Source organism: Palaemon carinicauda, chromosome 3 (genome assembly GCF_036898095.1).
Source record: "Palaemon carinicauda isolate YSFRI2023 chromosome 3, ASM3689809v2, whole genome shotgun sequence".
NCBI lineage: Eukaryota > Metazoa > Arthropoda > Malacostraca > Decapoda > Palaemonidae > Palaemon > Palaemon carinicauda.
Window position 1 is genome coordinate 172,054,657 of NC_090727.1, and position 16,000 is coordinate 172,070,656.

General features: G+C 39.0%; 2 protein-coding genes across 7 annotated transcripts in view; one reads left to right on the plus strand and one right to left on the minus strand.

Annotated features, from left to right (window-relative positions):
- The window catches only part of Scgbeta (sarcoglycan beta), a 205,907-nt gene that overhangs the window by 5,671 nt on the left and 184,236 nt on the right, over nucleotides 1-16,000 (minus strand). Inside the window, exons 1-3 of one of the 4 annotated variants that reach the window (XM_068370146.1) lie at nucleotides 7,601-7,748; nucleotides 6,041-6,162; nucleotides 5,685-5,867 (exon numbers count right to left, since the gene is read on the minus strand). In XM_068370146.1, the coding sequence (XP_068226247.1) occupies nucleotides 5,685-5,867; nucleotides 6,041-6,153 (296 nt within the window). In that variant the 5' untranslated portion in view covers nucleotides 6,154-6,162; nucleotides 7,601-7,748. Of the gene's footprint in view, nucleotides 1-5,684; nucleotides 5,871-6,040; nucleotides 6,163-7,600; nucleotides 7,749-16,000 lie in introns of those variants that run through there. The other 3 variants (XM_068370145.1, XM_068370144.1, XM_068370143.1) reach the window with 3 other exon arrangements.
- The window catches only part of dbo (Kelch-like protein diablo), a 40,634-nt gene continuing 32,714 nt past the window's right edge, over nucleotides 8,081-16,000 (plus strand). Inside the window, exon 1 of one of the 3 annotated variants that reach the window (XM_068371142.1) lies at nucleotides 8,081-8,214. In XM_068371142.1, the coding sequence (XP_068227243.1) occupies nucleotides 8,081-8,214 (134 nt within the window). Of the gene's footprint in view, nucleotides 8,281-9,508; nucleotides 9,606-16,000 lie in introns of those variants that run through there. The other 2 variants (XM_068371144.1, XM_068371143.1) reach the window with 2 other exon arrangements.

A 16,000-nucleotide genomic window follows, 5' to 3' on the forward strand; every position in this document is an offset into this window, starting at 1 on the left:
GGAACATGGCTGCATATCTGCCCTTTCACATTGTATTTCAACCTCAATTGAAAAATTTACCAAAAGAAAGGTGGTTATTAATATTTGAAATAAAAAGAAAGAAATTATTCAGCGACTATCAAACCATACTGAATTCATTATTATCTATCCACTTCCATGCTTCCCTCAGAGTGCTAATATATCAGATAATTAATCACTGTCGGAGCCAAGAGTTACCAAATCCTATGGCAGTGCGAATGAGAGAGAACTTAAGAGGTTAGTGACGACTCAGGTCAGGTTGAGGGTGGGAAGAAACACCTCTTCTGGGGTATGGTATAACGGAATGAGAGGGAGTAGATATGATAGTGGTAGATGAGCAGAGGCTTCTGATACAGAAACAAAAGTTGATGACTAAGTGGACTAATGCGTGCAAGTAGGAAGAGGTTACTTAGTGGCTGTATTTCTCAAGCAGCTCCGTGCCATTCTCTTTGTCTTTACTGTGGAACAAGACCTCCCGTCATAACTTAACAATGTTCTTACATCTGTAAACAACAGAAGGGAAGCCTATGAAGTTATAAATGGGCTCAAACATCCCAAAAATCATAAGTTGTGGTGGCCTATGTGGTAACGTCCCTGACTGGTAACCGCCAGACTGGGATTCGAGTCCCACTTAAAGTCGTCGGTTCCTTTGGTCGCTGCAACCTCACTATCCTTGTGAGCTAAGGATGGGGAGTTTGTGGGAGCTTATAGGCCTATCTGTTTAGTAATCAGCAGTCATTGCCTGTCCCTCCTTGGTCCTATCTTGGGTGGAGAGTTGGCTTTGACGCTGATCATATGAATATATGGTCAGTTTCTAGAACATTGTCCTTCTTGATAGGGCAATGTCACTTTCCCTTGGCACTGCCATTCATGAGAGGCCTTTAAACCTTTTTAAAAAGTGAAACCAATAGCTCTATCATATGCTTGACGCATAAATTACACCAATACTCCTTCATTAACCTACAAGGGCTAATGCCAAGGTAAGGGACCTAGCTCACCATTGCATGTCGATGAAGTTAGGTCCTAAGCATTGTGATGGTCTTTTGAACCTTGCCCTGGTTAACAGACGTGAAGTTGAGGGAAGTGGGCAAAAACAATACCTAAATTTTGTAAAACAATTGGATGTCTCATAACAATATCAGTGAGAAGAAGGAATCGTTCAAAATATAATCCACAAATCACAACACAATTGCTCAGAATTCACTTGGAGACTCACAGCATACTCAAAGTCGCTAGAAAATCTCATGGATGTGCTGTTAACAATTATGGCCAGTAGAGAAGTAGCATATGATGAATGGAGGAGCACCAATTTAAAAGCTCAAGATAGAGAGACGACTGGCGAAATCTAACCGAGGCCCTTTGCGTCAATAGGCGTAGGAGATGATGAAGTATGACCAGTACCATATACAGTGGACCTTGGCCAATATCGAACCCTCTGAGATCACTAGGCGTCATATGATACCGTGGCATCAGAGAACAAGGCATATTTATCAATGTTGTGTTCAGTGTCTCTCCCAGTGGGGTAACAATGGCTCATTCACAATAGATCAACCAAGTAAGCGTGTCCCTGACTAGTACGGCTTTGCTGACCATGGCGATACACAAACCCTTTCACCAGGTTAAAGTATCCTCTCCCAGAAAGGGACTCAAATCACAAACACACACACACACACACACACACACACACACAAACACACACACAAACACACACACACACACACACACACACACACACATATATATATATATATATATATATATATATATATATATATATATATATATATATTTATATATTATTAGAAGCTAAGCTACAACCCTAGTTGGAAAAGCAAGATGCTATAAACCCAAAGGCTCCAACAGAAAAATAGCCCAGTACGAAAGGGAAACGAGGAAATAAATACATTACAAGAGAAGTAATATAACCACAATAAAATATTTTAAAATATGTAACAATATCAAATGAGATCTTTCATATGCAAACTATAAAAAAACAAGAGGAAGATAAATAAGATAGAACAGCGTGCCCGAGTGTACCCTCAAGCAAGAGAACTCTAATACAAGACAGTGGAAGACCATGGTACAGAGGCTATGGTGCTACCCAAGACTAGAGAGCAATGGTTTGATTTTGAAGTGTCCTTCTCCTAGAAGAGCTGCTTACCATAGCTGAAGAGTCTCTTCTACCCTTACCAAGAGGAAAGTAACCACTGAATAATTACAGTGCAATAGTTAACCCCCCCAAAAGAAGAAAATTTGTTTGATAATCTGTGTTGTCAAGTGTATGAGGCCAGAATATTCGGTGTATATGTAGGTATAGAAAAAATGAACCGTAACCAGAGAGAAGGATCCAATGTAGTACTGTCTGGCCAGTCAAAAAGAAGTAATATAGCCACAATAAAATATTTTAAATTATGTAACAATATTAAACTAAATCTTTCATATATAAACTATAAACACTTAAAAAACAAGAGGAAGTTAAATAAGATAGAACAGCAATCTCGAGTGTACCCTCAAGCAAGAGAACTCTAATCTCAGCAAGCGGAAAGCCATGGTACAGAGGCTATGGCACTACCCAAGACTAGAGAACAATGGTTTGATTTTGGAGTGTCTTTCTCCTAGAAGAGCTGCTTACCATACCTGAAGAGACTCTTCTGTCCTTACCGAGAGGAAAGTAACCATTGAATAATTACACTGCAGAAGATAACTGTTTGAGTGAATAATTGTTTGGTAATCTCAATATTGGCAGGTGTATGAGGACAGAGGAGAATGTGGATAGAATATGCCAGATTATTCGGTGTACGTGTAGGCAGAGACAGAATGAGCCGTAACGAGAGAGAGAGGGATCCAATGTAGTACTGTCTGGCCAGTCAAAGGACCCAATAAATCTCTACCGGTAGTATCTCAACGGGGAAGTGATGATTTAAAAGTTCAAGATAGGGACGACTGGCGAAATTTAACTGAGACCCTTTCGGTCAAAAGGGGTAGGAGGAGATGACGATGATGATTATTATTATTAGTTAAGCTAAAACCCTAGTTGGAGAAGCAGAATGTTATTAGCCCAAGGGAAAAATATCACAGTGAGGAATGGAAATAAAGAAATAGATAAACTACAAAAGAAGTAATGAATAACTAATATAAGATATTTCAAGAACAGTAACATGATTAAAATAGATTTTTCATATACATACTATAAAGAGGGACTATGTCAGCCTGTTCAACAAAAAAAATATTGGCTGCATGTTTGAACTTTTGAAGTTCTACCGCTTTAACTGCCTCATTAGGAAGGCTATTCCACAATCTAGTCATAGCTGGAATAAAACTTCTAGAAAGCTCCGTAGTATTGATCCTTACGATGGAGAAGGAATGACTATTAGAATAAACTGCATACCTAAATTAGTATTACGAGCAGGATGGAACTGTTTGGGAGGATTTGAATGCAAAGAATGGTCAGAGTTGTGGAAAATCTTTGCAATATGCATAAAGAACTAACTGAACGACGTGTCAAAGATTAATATCTTGTTCAGGGATAATAAATTTAATTGACTGTAAGTTCTTGTCCAACAAATTAAGATGAGATTCGGCAGCTAAAGACCAGAGAGGAGAACAATACTCGAAACAATGCAGAATGAAAGAATTAAAACACTTCTTTAGATTAGAATGGTCACTGAAAATCTTAAAATACTTCACAATAAGCCAATTGAAGAAGAAATAGACCGAATGTGTTTCTCAAAAGTAAATTTTCTATAAAAAATCACATCTAAAGTTTTAAGAGTCGTTTAAAGTTAAAGAAACCTTATTAATGCCGAGATCTGAATCCCAGAATATTTACAAGATTATTTTGTATTATGTACCGTGAAGAGGCAAAGTCTGATGAATCGAAGTTAGGAGTGTTGGTGGAAATAGCAAAAGCAGGGAGCCCTGCCTGATTGCAATAATTACAGACACATCACACTTACGTTAGGTGTCATGAAAATATATAGTATGCTCATTCTAAAAAGACGAGAGAAATATTGATGAAAAGCTGATGGAAGAACAAGAATATAGAAATTCACTTTTGATGGCATTTGTGGACTATGAAAGAACTTTGATAGTGTGCACCGGCCAATTTTGTGGTAAGTCCTGCATTATCATAGAATTCCTTTTAAATAAGTAAATTCTATTAAGTCTGTTCATGAGTATAGCAAGTGCAAAGTTTATGTTAACGAAGTCCTATCAAATGAATTTCCAGTGAACAGCGAAGTATTCCAAAGGAATGCGTTGTCACCTATGTTGTTTATCCTCCTAATGGATTTTGCAATGCATAGTACAGTTGGGATAGAAGAGAAGGATTGGACTGGTTTGGCAATAGGAAATTAGCTGACCTAGAGTATGCTGATGACGCTGTCCTTATTAGCAGAACACCACAGGAATTGAAATGCTTACTTACCAGAATGCATGAAATATCACACGAGGTTGGGCTCAAGATAAATAGAAGAAAGACAGAGATGATGAGAACAGAATATGTAATAGGAGATGAAATATCATTGGAAGGAGAAAGGATTAATGAGGTAGAATCATTTAGGTATTTAGGAACTATCATCTCCAATGCAGTGTCTTTAGAATTAGAGTTTAGTGAAAGATTAAAATATGCAAATTGCAGATTTAAGAACAAAGCCCTCAGAAGAATATTGGGTGTTAAATGTAATCACAGAATTAGAAATGAAACTATACGAGTGATTACTTGAGTGTCATATGTGGACGAGATCATTGAGGGGTAGATGGAGATGGTTTGGACATGCACTTCGCAGTCCTCAAGAGGGATTAGTTCATCAAACTTTTAACTGGGCTTCACAAGAGAGTTGGAAGACCCAGGCCTACTATCATCTCCAATGCAGTGTCTTTAGAATTAGAGTTTAGTGAAAGATTAAAATATGCAAATTGCAGATTTAAGAACAAAGCCCTCAGAAGAATATTGGGTGTTAAATGTAATCACAGAATTAGAAATGAAACTATACGAGTGATTACTTGAGTGTCATATGTGGACGAGATCATTGAGGGGTAGATGGAGATGGTTTGGACATGCACTTCGCAGTCCTCAAGAGGGATTAGTTCATCAAACTTTTAACTGGGCTTCACAAGAGAGTTGGAAGACCCAGGCCTACGTGGCTGAGGACTATGAAGCGTGGAATAGATGATGAATGGAGAAGTATTGATTTAAAAGCTCAAGGTAGAGACGCCTGACGAAATCTAACCGAGGTCCTATGTGTCCTTAGGCATAGATGATGATGATGATGATAATGATGAGACCTGGATGTTGAGGAGCCACTGTCCTCGACCTGCTTACAATCATACATTGAGTTTTGCCAGCATTCATCTTCATGACCCATAATTTGCACCTTGCACTAATTTTAGTTAGATATCTATTAAGGAATTCAGCAACACCACATCAGCATTCGGGAAATGAAATTGAAGTAAAGATAATAGTACTATCTGCATATCTAACGAACATTTGTTTTCTAGGCCAAACTACATATCATATGTATATATCGTGAAAAGTAATGGACCAAGAACACTGCCTTGAGGAACTCCAGATATCACATTCCTATATTCACTATGGTGATTATGAGAACAAACTCAACGGTGTTAACAACTGTAAGCAATACTGATAATTCTTCAACGAAACTAACCTTGATTCTGGAAGAAACTCGAGGCTCTCCATGCCATGGCCCAGTCGTAGAACCCCCATGGCGAAGAAAGTGAGCAGGAGATTTCCAGATGCCAAAATGAGAAGCACTACTACGACACCCCAAAAAAATCCACTCTCGCCTCTGTTGGTTTCGCTCCTCTTGGAGACTGTCTCTCGTTCAGTGCTGCTGTGTTGACAGGATTCAATGAATTAAGAATTAAAATCTTATAAATTACAGAACATAAAAACCAAATGAAAATTTCAACTTAATATCACTATGGGAACATGACAGTATGTAATAACTTAGTAGGAGTGTGACAAGATTTGATGGAAAATCAGGTGGGAGTTTTAACAAACCTTGTGGTGCGATTGGTTGATCTGGACTGACGTGTTAGAGTTGCTCTCTCCAATGTACTTGGAGCAAGTGATGTGCTTTCAGCCAACAGGGATGCTGCTGCAGAGTCACCCATATTGCTTAACTGGAGATAGGAAAAAAAAAGAGATTAATTACATTTTGAACCGTCTCATTCATGTGGTTCGCATTCTAAGTTTGTAAGATTCTCCGGAAGGATTTGTAAAATTATGACCCTTTGGTATTGAAGGTTTAAGATAATAGACACAACTGATTTTTTTTGTGTTATTTATTTTGGCGAATAAATATCAACAGAAACAGCAAAAAGATGATAAATATTTTATAGAGCTACAATCATCTAATAAAAAAGTTACGGAAACATAAATACATACATCTATTTGAATATATATACATATATATATATATATATATATATATATATATATATATATATATATATATATATATATATATATATATATATATATATATATATATATATATACATATATTATATATATATATAATATATATATATATATATATATATATATATATATATATATATATATATATATATATATATATATATATATTATATATATATAATATATATATATATATATATATATATATATATATATATATATATATATATATATATATATATATATATACATATATATGATATATATATATATATATATATATATATATATATATATATATATATATATATATATATATATATATATATATATATATATATATATGTGTGTGTGTGTGTGTGTGTGTGTGTGTGTGTGTGTGTGTGTGTAATATTTAATAACAAGGAGCACTAGCAGGCCTATAACACCGAGTTGCCCTATAATGAAACAAACGTATCTGATTGGTTAAAATGCTAATTATAGGATGAGTGGGCATAAGCAAGCAGCAGGATAATGTACTAAAGTACTAGGCAACGACCATACATGTATGTGATAAGCACCCAAGCCCCATTACCAAATGAGTCTTTTCATAAAAGAAGTAAATCGGCGTCAATGACCTTAGATGTCAGGGTGCCAGATAATTCCTAATCAATCAATCAATCATTTCGTAAAAACGTTACTGTCCGATCACCTTGAAACGAATACCAAAAATAAAACCAGGACCTCCTTAAAAAGTAGAAATGTTGATTACAATACCGAAAAAATATATTTAACTGACAAATTTCATAGTGAAATGTTTGGCAATAGATAGAAGTCACTTATAACATGCATTGGAAGTGTCTTGTAATATTAGTAAGGGCAGTGCATCTCAAGAGTCCTTTCTTAAAACTTTCGTCTTTATGGTAAACCATTGAATTTGTTATTCATTCGTTTGTTGACTCATAATTATTGAAACTATCTCTCTGGTTTTCTGTCTGAATTTGCGCTTTCCTCAACATACACTCCTTCGAAACGTCGTTGTTATACTTTAAATACACCCCTCTTTATAATTTAGTACTGAAGACCGCACTATTCATAAATCATTAGTAATATACATCATTTAGGTAACCATCCAGGTGGTCTTAAATGCCAACTTACCGTCTAAATATCCTCGTTAACGACAAAAGTTGATCAAATGTATCTTTGTCGTCTGCTTCATGTTACTATACCAAGTCAATGTTCGATTGTGTTAACTTGATATAAGTTAACTCAAAATAAGCTATATGGTTAGATAAGTTTATATTTATTGAATAAATATTGAATAAATATAATAGAAATACATATATAGGTGTTTTTAAATGAAAAATAGTCGTAAAATTTAGCAGTATATAAAATGTAGAAGCTGAGAAACAGAGCATTCAGACGATGTCTAAGGGGTCGTCTGCTCTTTATGCTCGTATGTGATTGGCTGTTATTGACAAAGCAAACTAATGACAAATCTATATTGGCAAATTTTAGAAGAATTTATTTTATAAAGTTTTATTTTTATTTATTATATTTTTATTTATGACAAATAATTTTGTTTGATTTCATGGAATTAAATGATATAAAATATGCCCAAAACATTTTATATCACTGATGTTGATGTTTTCAGTTTTCACTTGTTTTGGTGAGAAATGGCGAAAGGATTTTCCTGATTACGAATACCAACCTAACCGTAGAAACGAGAAATGTGATGCAGTGCATCACACAACCAAAAGGTCTCACTATAGGTAATGGAACAAACATTTTTAACGTGATTTCTCTCTAATAGCATTACACTACAACGTAACCCTGAGGTCAGTCCAACTAAGGCGTAGGTTAGGCTTAATTGTCGAGTTAAAAGTTTCCTAGTTTAACTATAACTACATAAGATTAGGTTAATCATATGAGTAGCTTAGAAATTATCTGACTTGGTAAAGTAAGTCTGAAAGTCTTTGGTGATGTTGACCTTAAAATACAGCTATTATAGCATGACAAGATGACTCCTCTTCCTAGCAAACTCACTGGTGGTGGTGTTATTTATGGTCGACTCACTAATAATAATAATAATACCAATAATAGTTATAATTATATTAATGATAATGATAATTATGAAATTATCAATAATAATAGTAATAATGATGAATAATAAGATATAATGATAATAAAAGTATATAATAAAAATATAATATAACAACCAGCAAAACTCGAATTTGCTGTAAGAAATGGACGTGTGCTTGCTAATTTGGTATTGTTCTCTAGGTTAATGGGAATAGGGGTATAATGACTTATGTATCAGTTAATTAGAATGTGAAATTGGAGCCTTTGTATATTAGCGGAGAGTTCCTCACATGTTCATTAAAAATGCACATCAACTAACCGAAACATTCCCCCCCTAACCTGACCTACAAGCCGTGTCCTTACCTACATACCTAACGCGGGGGCTAACGACCCCCGTTACACTGCCGTATTCTAAGCTAGGCATGATAATACATACAGGTGGCCACTCTCATACATACACCCCGTGAAATCTATTAATCACTATAAATCCATTGTTTACTTTTGGGAGACTGATTAGGAGTTACTGTGCCAGCGTTTTTTGCGTTCGCTTTTTGCCAGCTGTTCTGTTTTTTTATGTGTTAATCATTACCTGGCCTTTTTAAATAATTACAAGCTCCCTAATATTTATGCTCAAGTTCCCTGATGTTGTTCTACAATAACCAATTTTTGTAAAAATATGATACCTTAGTTAGTAAAATTTGCTAAAAGAAATGGACGAGTGCTAGCTAATTTGGCATATTTTCTTTGTCTGTTTAATGGCAGGTGGGGTATCATAACTTGTGTATCAGTCTATTAAAATGTGAAGTCTATTTCTGACTGTAAGTCCATTGTTTACATTTGGTAGACTGATGGAAGGTTATTGCGCATGCATTGTTTGCATTTGCCCTTGCCTGTTGTTCTGTTTTCTGTATGACGTAATCATTACCTGGCATTTTTAAACAATTAGGAGCTTCCAAATATTCATGTACCAGTTCCCAAAAGTTTTTTCCACCTTCCTATTCAGTTCCAGCATGACTACCGTCACAAGAAGACATCTCCAAAAAGGAAGTGGGAGGTTTTGTATAACGACAGAAAGGAACATGTATGTAGAACACCATTTAACCTAAAATTCCCTACCTAACCTAACCTATAAGCTGTGTCCTTACCTACAGTACTTACCTAATTGGGTGATTAACGCCACCCAGCGATTCCCCTTAGACTGCTGTATTCTTAGTGATAGGGTTGAAAGTAGGGGAGTTATGGGGCATGACCGTTGTCATACATACACCCAGGGAAGTATAATATTTTGAAATTGTGTAATTTTATCTAATCCTGTATATAATTTATAGCTGGAAATGCTCCCCGTTCAGTATGTAACTATTGTTGCTCACATCAAAGGATTCCCCAAAATAATAATCCACATGATTGGCATGTGCTTTACATTTACATTCTGATTGCCAGAACAGAGCAGTAAAGAAATGTTAATTTTGCGAACGTAGCGAGCCCCTTAGTAGAAGAAGAATTGTTTGGTAATCTCAGTGTTGTCAGGTGTATGAGGACAGAGGAGAATATGTAAAGGGTAAGCCAGACTATTCAGTGTGAGTGTAGGCAAAGGGAAAACGAACTGTAACCAGAGAGAAGGATCCAATGTAGTACTGTCTGGCCAGTCAAAAGACACCATAACTCTCTAGTGGTAGTATCTCAACGGGTGGCTGGAGTTCGTATGTCAACAATAATAGTGGCAATACCAAACTTATTTTATCACAGTTCATAGTTTATAATACAAGGATGCAGTTTGATATAATGTAATGTTACCTTGAATTTTTAAATATTTAACTTAGCCGGTGAATATATAATAGCTGAGCCTCCGGCGGCTCGACAGAAAAAACACACAAAAACTCGTGAGCGATCGCTATGAAGGTTGCGGGTGTGCCCACTAGCGCCAACTATCGGCCAGATACCGCATATACATGTAAACAGACCCAATTTTTCTCTGTCGGCCTTAACGACAAGACGTATCAATACTCGCTGTATAACCTGGAGTTTTCTCAACATATTTGGTGAAGTACTTCCTTTTGGTTTCAGCTTTCGCAGTGCAGGTGTTTTATCTTCAACTTAAATCTTGAACTCGTTTTTGGATAGATTTAATTTTTGATGACTTTGGATTGTTTTTTGGACTTTCTTTGACTTTTAAATGGCCGACCCTTCCCTTAGTACGGAAGTGTGTTTTAGGCTTTTAGCAATTATCTTATCACGTTATAAATTCATTATAGATTTTCCTCTATATATTTTATATCTCAACCGCCTTTATTAGGCCTCTTCGATTAGCTTTCCATTTATAATAAACATCAAGATAAATTTTAATGATTTGTTTATATGCAACCTTTCCTATTCCTCCTCTAATCCGAGAGTAGGCGGTCCTAACTTGGAAACCGAAGTTAAACAACGTTGAGCCCTTTCAATCGTAAATAACTTTTACAGAGCAAATGATTTAAAACTTATTAAATGAATATTTTTTAGTAGATATTTTATGAAAGATTTTCTTTGAATAGTCTTCGTACTGTTTCAAAGATGAACTAACGTTTAGTTTATTTATGCTACGCAGTTTGCGCTCTATCGTTACGATAGAGAGAGAGAGAATCACGGTTTCACTTTGCAGAAAGAGTAAATCGATTCTGACGTTTTGTTCATTCTTTTTTCAAACTTAAATGTTTTAAATACTATTTTAAAGGAACTTGTTAATTGAAAAACCTTTCAGTTTTTTCCTTTGGTCAAATAACCTGTTTATTGACGAAAGATAAGTGGGCTCTTCTCTTCGGTGCGAAATCAAGAGAAAGAGAGAGAGAGAGGAAGAGAGAACGTTCCGATCTTTATTCTCGTCCCAAGCGAGTAACGTTGTTCTCGAGTCAGTTTTTTACTCTCGTCCCTAGTCTCTGTACGGGGAGAAAGGATAAAACGTTTTTAGTTTTTATTCTCGTCCCAAGGCACTGTACGGTGAGAGATTGAAAACGTAGTTTTGAATGAACTAGTGTTTAGTCTCCTTCCCAGCCACTGATCTTTTAATCTTAATATATGTTTACTGTTTTTTGCTTGTATTAATGTGCTTACATTATACGACTGATTTCACAATTATAACCTTTTGATGAGGGTAGAATTGCGTGCTTCAGGTAGAAATCAGTTTTATTCATACCTAATGAAAATTGTTGAAAAATTCGATTTCAGTGAAGTAAGTGCAAAACAGAAAATCGTAGTGATAAAGTGATAATTGCGCAAAGTGTTATCAGTGTTGCGACCGAGGGTTCGTTTGTTCGTGCCTGTCGTTCGCCTAGTCCGAGACCTCTTGCAAGCTCCCAAGCCCAGGGGAGAAGTAATGTCGTACGACTTATGGGTTCGAGAGGACTTGATCAGCGAACAGACGTTCCCTCTATGGTTTCAGGCGTGTCTCATCAACACCGCCCCTACCATAAGACGAGCGAGACGATTTTCTCCTCGTCATCCGAAGGCTTTTCGCATAAGAAACCGTGGAACAAGGTTTCGAGACCCTTTAAGCGAAAGTCAGTCCTTTCAGGACAGGTCCAGCGTCTGATTTTAACCATTAGGACAGCTCTGACCCTATGCAGTCATCGGAAGACTGCTCGCCGCCTAAACAAAAGCGTAACACAGGCTCCGAGAGTCTTTTTGTAGGCAAGGTTTTGCAGTCACAGACGTTACCCTCGTCTCTTACCGCAACCATTCCCGTTGATCCTAAATGGGTTGTACGGCAAGACATGCAGAATAAGCTTGCCTCTCTTATGGAGGACTATTCTGTTGAGCAGGTTCACGATGATCCTCGCCGCTTAGCTGATCGAGATCTTGGCCGTCAGCCGCCCAAACGAGCCTTTGCTCGTCCTGTTGACATTGACGTTACAAAGTCACGTCAATCGTGTTTTGTAGAGCCTCACTCCATGCAGTCCCGTGTTGACTCTCAGCCGCTTGTGGACGTTCAGCCGCTGCCGCTTGCTCTTGTTGACGTTCAGGACGTTCACCAACCAGCATAGTTGACTTGTTTTGACGTTGAGCGTCAAGCACCGCAGTCAAGAGTTGTTTTGACTGCTCAGTCTAAGCAGTCAAGGCAGTCTCGAGTTGACGTCGAACGTCCTCCCGCACCTGTTGTTGTTACTGGTCAGTCCTTTAAGCAGTTACATGACATAGCGTCCTTGACTTATACTGTTGCTCCTTTGTGTGTGGACTCTGCTTGTCAAGCATTGCCACCACGGCAGGTCTCTCCTTTGCTTGAGACTCGGCTATTGTCGGACAAGGTTCCTTCAGATGAAGAAGTTGCTGATCCCCCTTCTACTGATATTCCCTTGAGGACTCTGTCAGACGGAGAGGAGCCTAAAGCTGCTCAGCCCTCTATGGACTTTAAATAAATCATGCTGATTTTTAAGGATCTTTGTCCGGATCTTTTTGTAACTGCTGCTCCTCGTTCGCCTAAACGTCAGAGTTTACACTAGGCCTAGCTACTTCGAAGCCGTTGTTTTATAAGCTAGTGCTCTCTCGCTCTTCTAAGAGAGCTTTACGTTTGCTAGGCGACTGGTTAATCACCAGGAGGAGTTTGGGGGAGACAGCCTTTGCTTTCCCTACTTTTAAGCTGGCTTATAGAGCGAGAGTCTGATATGACACGGGAGAAGTTCTCGGCTTGGGAGTTCCTGCCTCTGCCCAGATAGACTTCTCAAACCTCATAGACTCTCCCTGGCGCCTGGCCATGAGACGCTCCAAGATTTTATGGTCGACTTCAGAGCTAGACCATCTCCTGTTAGGAGTTTTTTCGAGCGTTTGAAGTTTTGCTGTACAATTATGTCATGCATAAACTAGGCTTTCAGGGATGGCTCCAATGATCTGACAGCCACGTTCTCTGCAGGAACAAGTCCCTCAGGGATGGCTCCAATGATCTGGCAGCCATGTTCACTGCAGGAGTACGTAAGAGGCAAGTGCGCTCAATGTGTTCATTGTCAAGACAAACTTCACGATGAAGTCTACCAGGCTGTCTTGACAGCATTAATGGAAGGCGACTGGATGGTCTCTCTCAACTTTCAGGAGGCATACTTCCACATTCCTATACACCCGGATTCCCAACCGTTTCTGAGGTTTGTTTACAGGAATGTGGGGTACCAGTTTCGAGCCCTGTGCTTTGGCCTCAGTCCTGCTCCTCTCGTGTTTACGAGGCTCATGAGGAATGTGGCAAAATCTCCCCATCTATTGGGGATCCGAGCCTCCCTGTACTTGGACGACTGGCTTCTCAGAGCATCGTCCAGTCTTCGCTGTCTGCAGGATCTACATTGGACGTTGAGTCTGGCCAGGGAGTTGGGACTTTTGGTCAACCTAAAAGTCCCAACTGATCCCATCCCAGATTATTCTATATTTGGGGATGGAGATTCGCAGTCCAGTTTTTTCGGGCTTTTCCGTCTGCCACCCGAATAGAACAAGCCCTGCTCGAAGTCCAACTAATGCTGAAAAGAGAACGTTTGTTCAGTCAGGAGTTGGAAGAGTCTCGTAAGGACTCTCTCATCCCTGGAGCAGTTTGTCTCACTAGGGAGACTACACCTTCTGCCTCTCCGGTTCCATCTAGCCTCTCACTGGAACTAGGACAAGACGTTAGAGACGGTATCATTCCCAGTCTCCGAACCAGTAAAGGCATGCCTGAAATGGTGGGACAGCAATATCAGTCTGAGAGAGGGACTATCCCTAGCAGTCAAGAACCCAAACCACGTGTTGTTCTCAGACGCGTCGGATTTGGGTTGGGGTGCGACCCTGGATGGTCGGGAATGCTCGGGTCTGTGGACCTCAAGTCAGAAGAGCATGCACATCAACGGCAAGGAGCTATTAGCAGTCCACTTGGCCTTGATGATATTCGAAAGCTTCTTCGAAACTAAGTGGTAGAGGTCAACTCAGACAACACCACAGCTTTGGCGTACATCTCCAAGCAAGGAGGCACACACTCCTTCACGCTGCTCGAGATCGCAAGGGACCTTCTCTTATGGTCAAGAAATCAAGGCATCTCCCTGTTGACGAGATTCATCCAGGGGGACTTGAACGTCTTGGCAGACTGTCTCAGTCGGAGGGGTCAGGTGATACCCACGGAATGGACCCTCCACAAGGACGTGGGCAAGAGTCTTTGGGCTACTTGGGGTCAACCCACCATAGACCTCTTTGCCTCCTCGTTGACCAAAAGGTTACCAATCTATTGCTCTCCAGTCCTAGATACAGAAGCAATCCACATAGACGCGTTTCTACTGGATTGGTCTCTTCTGGACTTATATGCATTCCCACCATTCAAGATAGTCAACAGGGTACTGCAGAAGTTCGCCTCTCACGAAGGGACAAGGTTGGCGTTGGTTGCTACCCTCTGGCCCGCGAGAGAGTGGTTCACCGAGATACTTCAATGGCTGGTAGACTTTCCAAGAAGTCTTCCTCTAAGGGTAGATCTGTTACGTCAGCCCCACGTAAAGAATGTCTATCAAAGCCTCCCCGCTCTTCGTCTGACTTCCTTCAGACTATCGAAAGACTCTCAAGAGCTCGAGGCTTTTCAAAGGAGGCAGCCAGTGCGATTGCAAGAGCGAGGAGAGCTTCTACCATTAGAGTATACCAGTCGAAGTGGGAAGTCTTTCGAGACTGGTGCAAGTCAGCATCTGTGTCCTCGTCCAGTACCTCTGTAGCCCAAATCGCAGATTTTCTTTTACATCTGAGAAAGGTTCGCTCCCTTTCAGCTCCAACGATTACGGGCTACAGGAGCATGTTGGCTTCGGTCTTTCGACATAGAGGCTTAGATCTTTCCAACAATAAAGATCTCCAAGATCTCCTTAAGTCTTTCGAGACCTCTAAGGAACGTCGTTTGGCAACTCCTGGATGGAACTTATATGTGGTCCTAAGGTTCCTCATGTCAGACAGGTTTGAGCCATTACATTCAGCCTCCTAGTGTGCTTGGCTTCGGCTAAAAGGGTCAGTGAACTTCATGCCTTCAGTAAGAACATCGGCTTTTCTACAGAAAAAGCCACTTGTTCACTTCAACTTGGTTTCCTGGCCAAAAATGAACTGCCTTCTCGTCCTTGGCCTAAATCTTTTGATATTCCTTGCTTATCAGAGATCGTAGGCAACGAACTGGAAAGAGTATTATGTCCTGTTAGAGCTCTTAAGTTCTATTTAGCTAGTACTAAGTCATTACGAGGTAAATCTGAGGCATTATGGTGCTCAGTTAAGAAACCATCATTGCCTATGTCAAAGAATGCTTTGTCATATTTTATCAGATTTTTAATACGAGAAGCTCATTCTCTCTTGAATGAGATAGACCGATGTTTGCTTAAGGTTAAGACGCACGAAGTTAGAGCTATAGCAACCTCCGTGGCCTTCAAGCAAAATAAATCTCTGCAAAGTATTATGGACGCGACTTTTTGGAGAAGCAAGTCAGTGTTCGCGTCATTTTACTTAAAAGATGTCCAGACTCTTTACGAGGACTGCTAC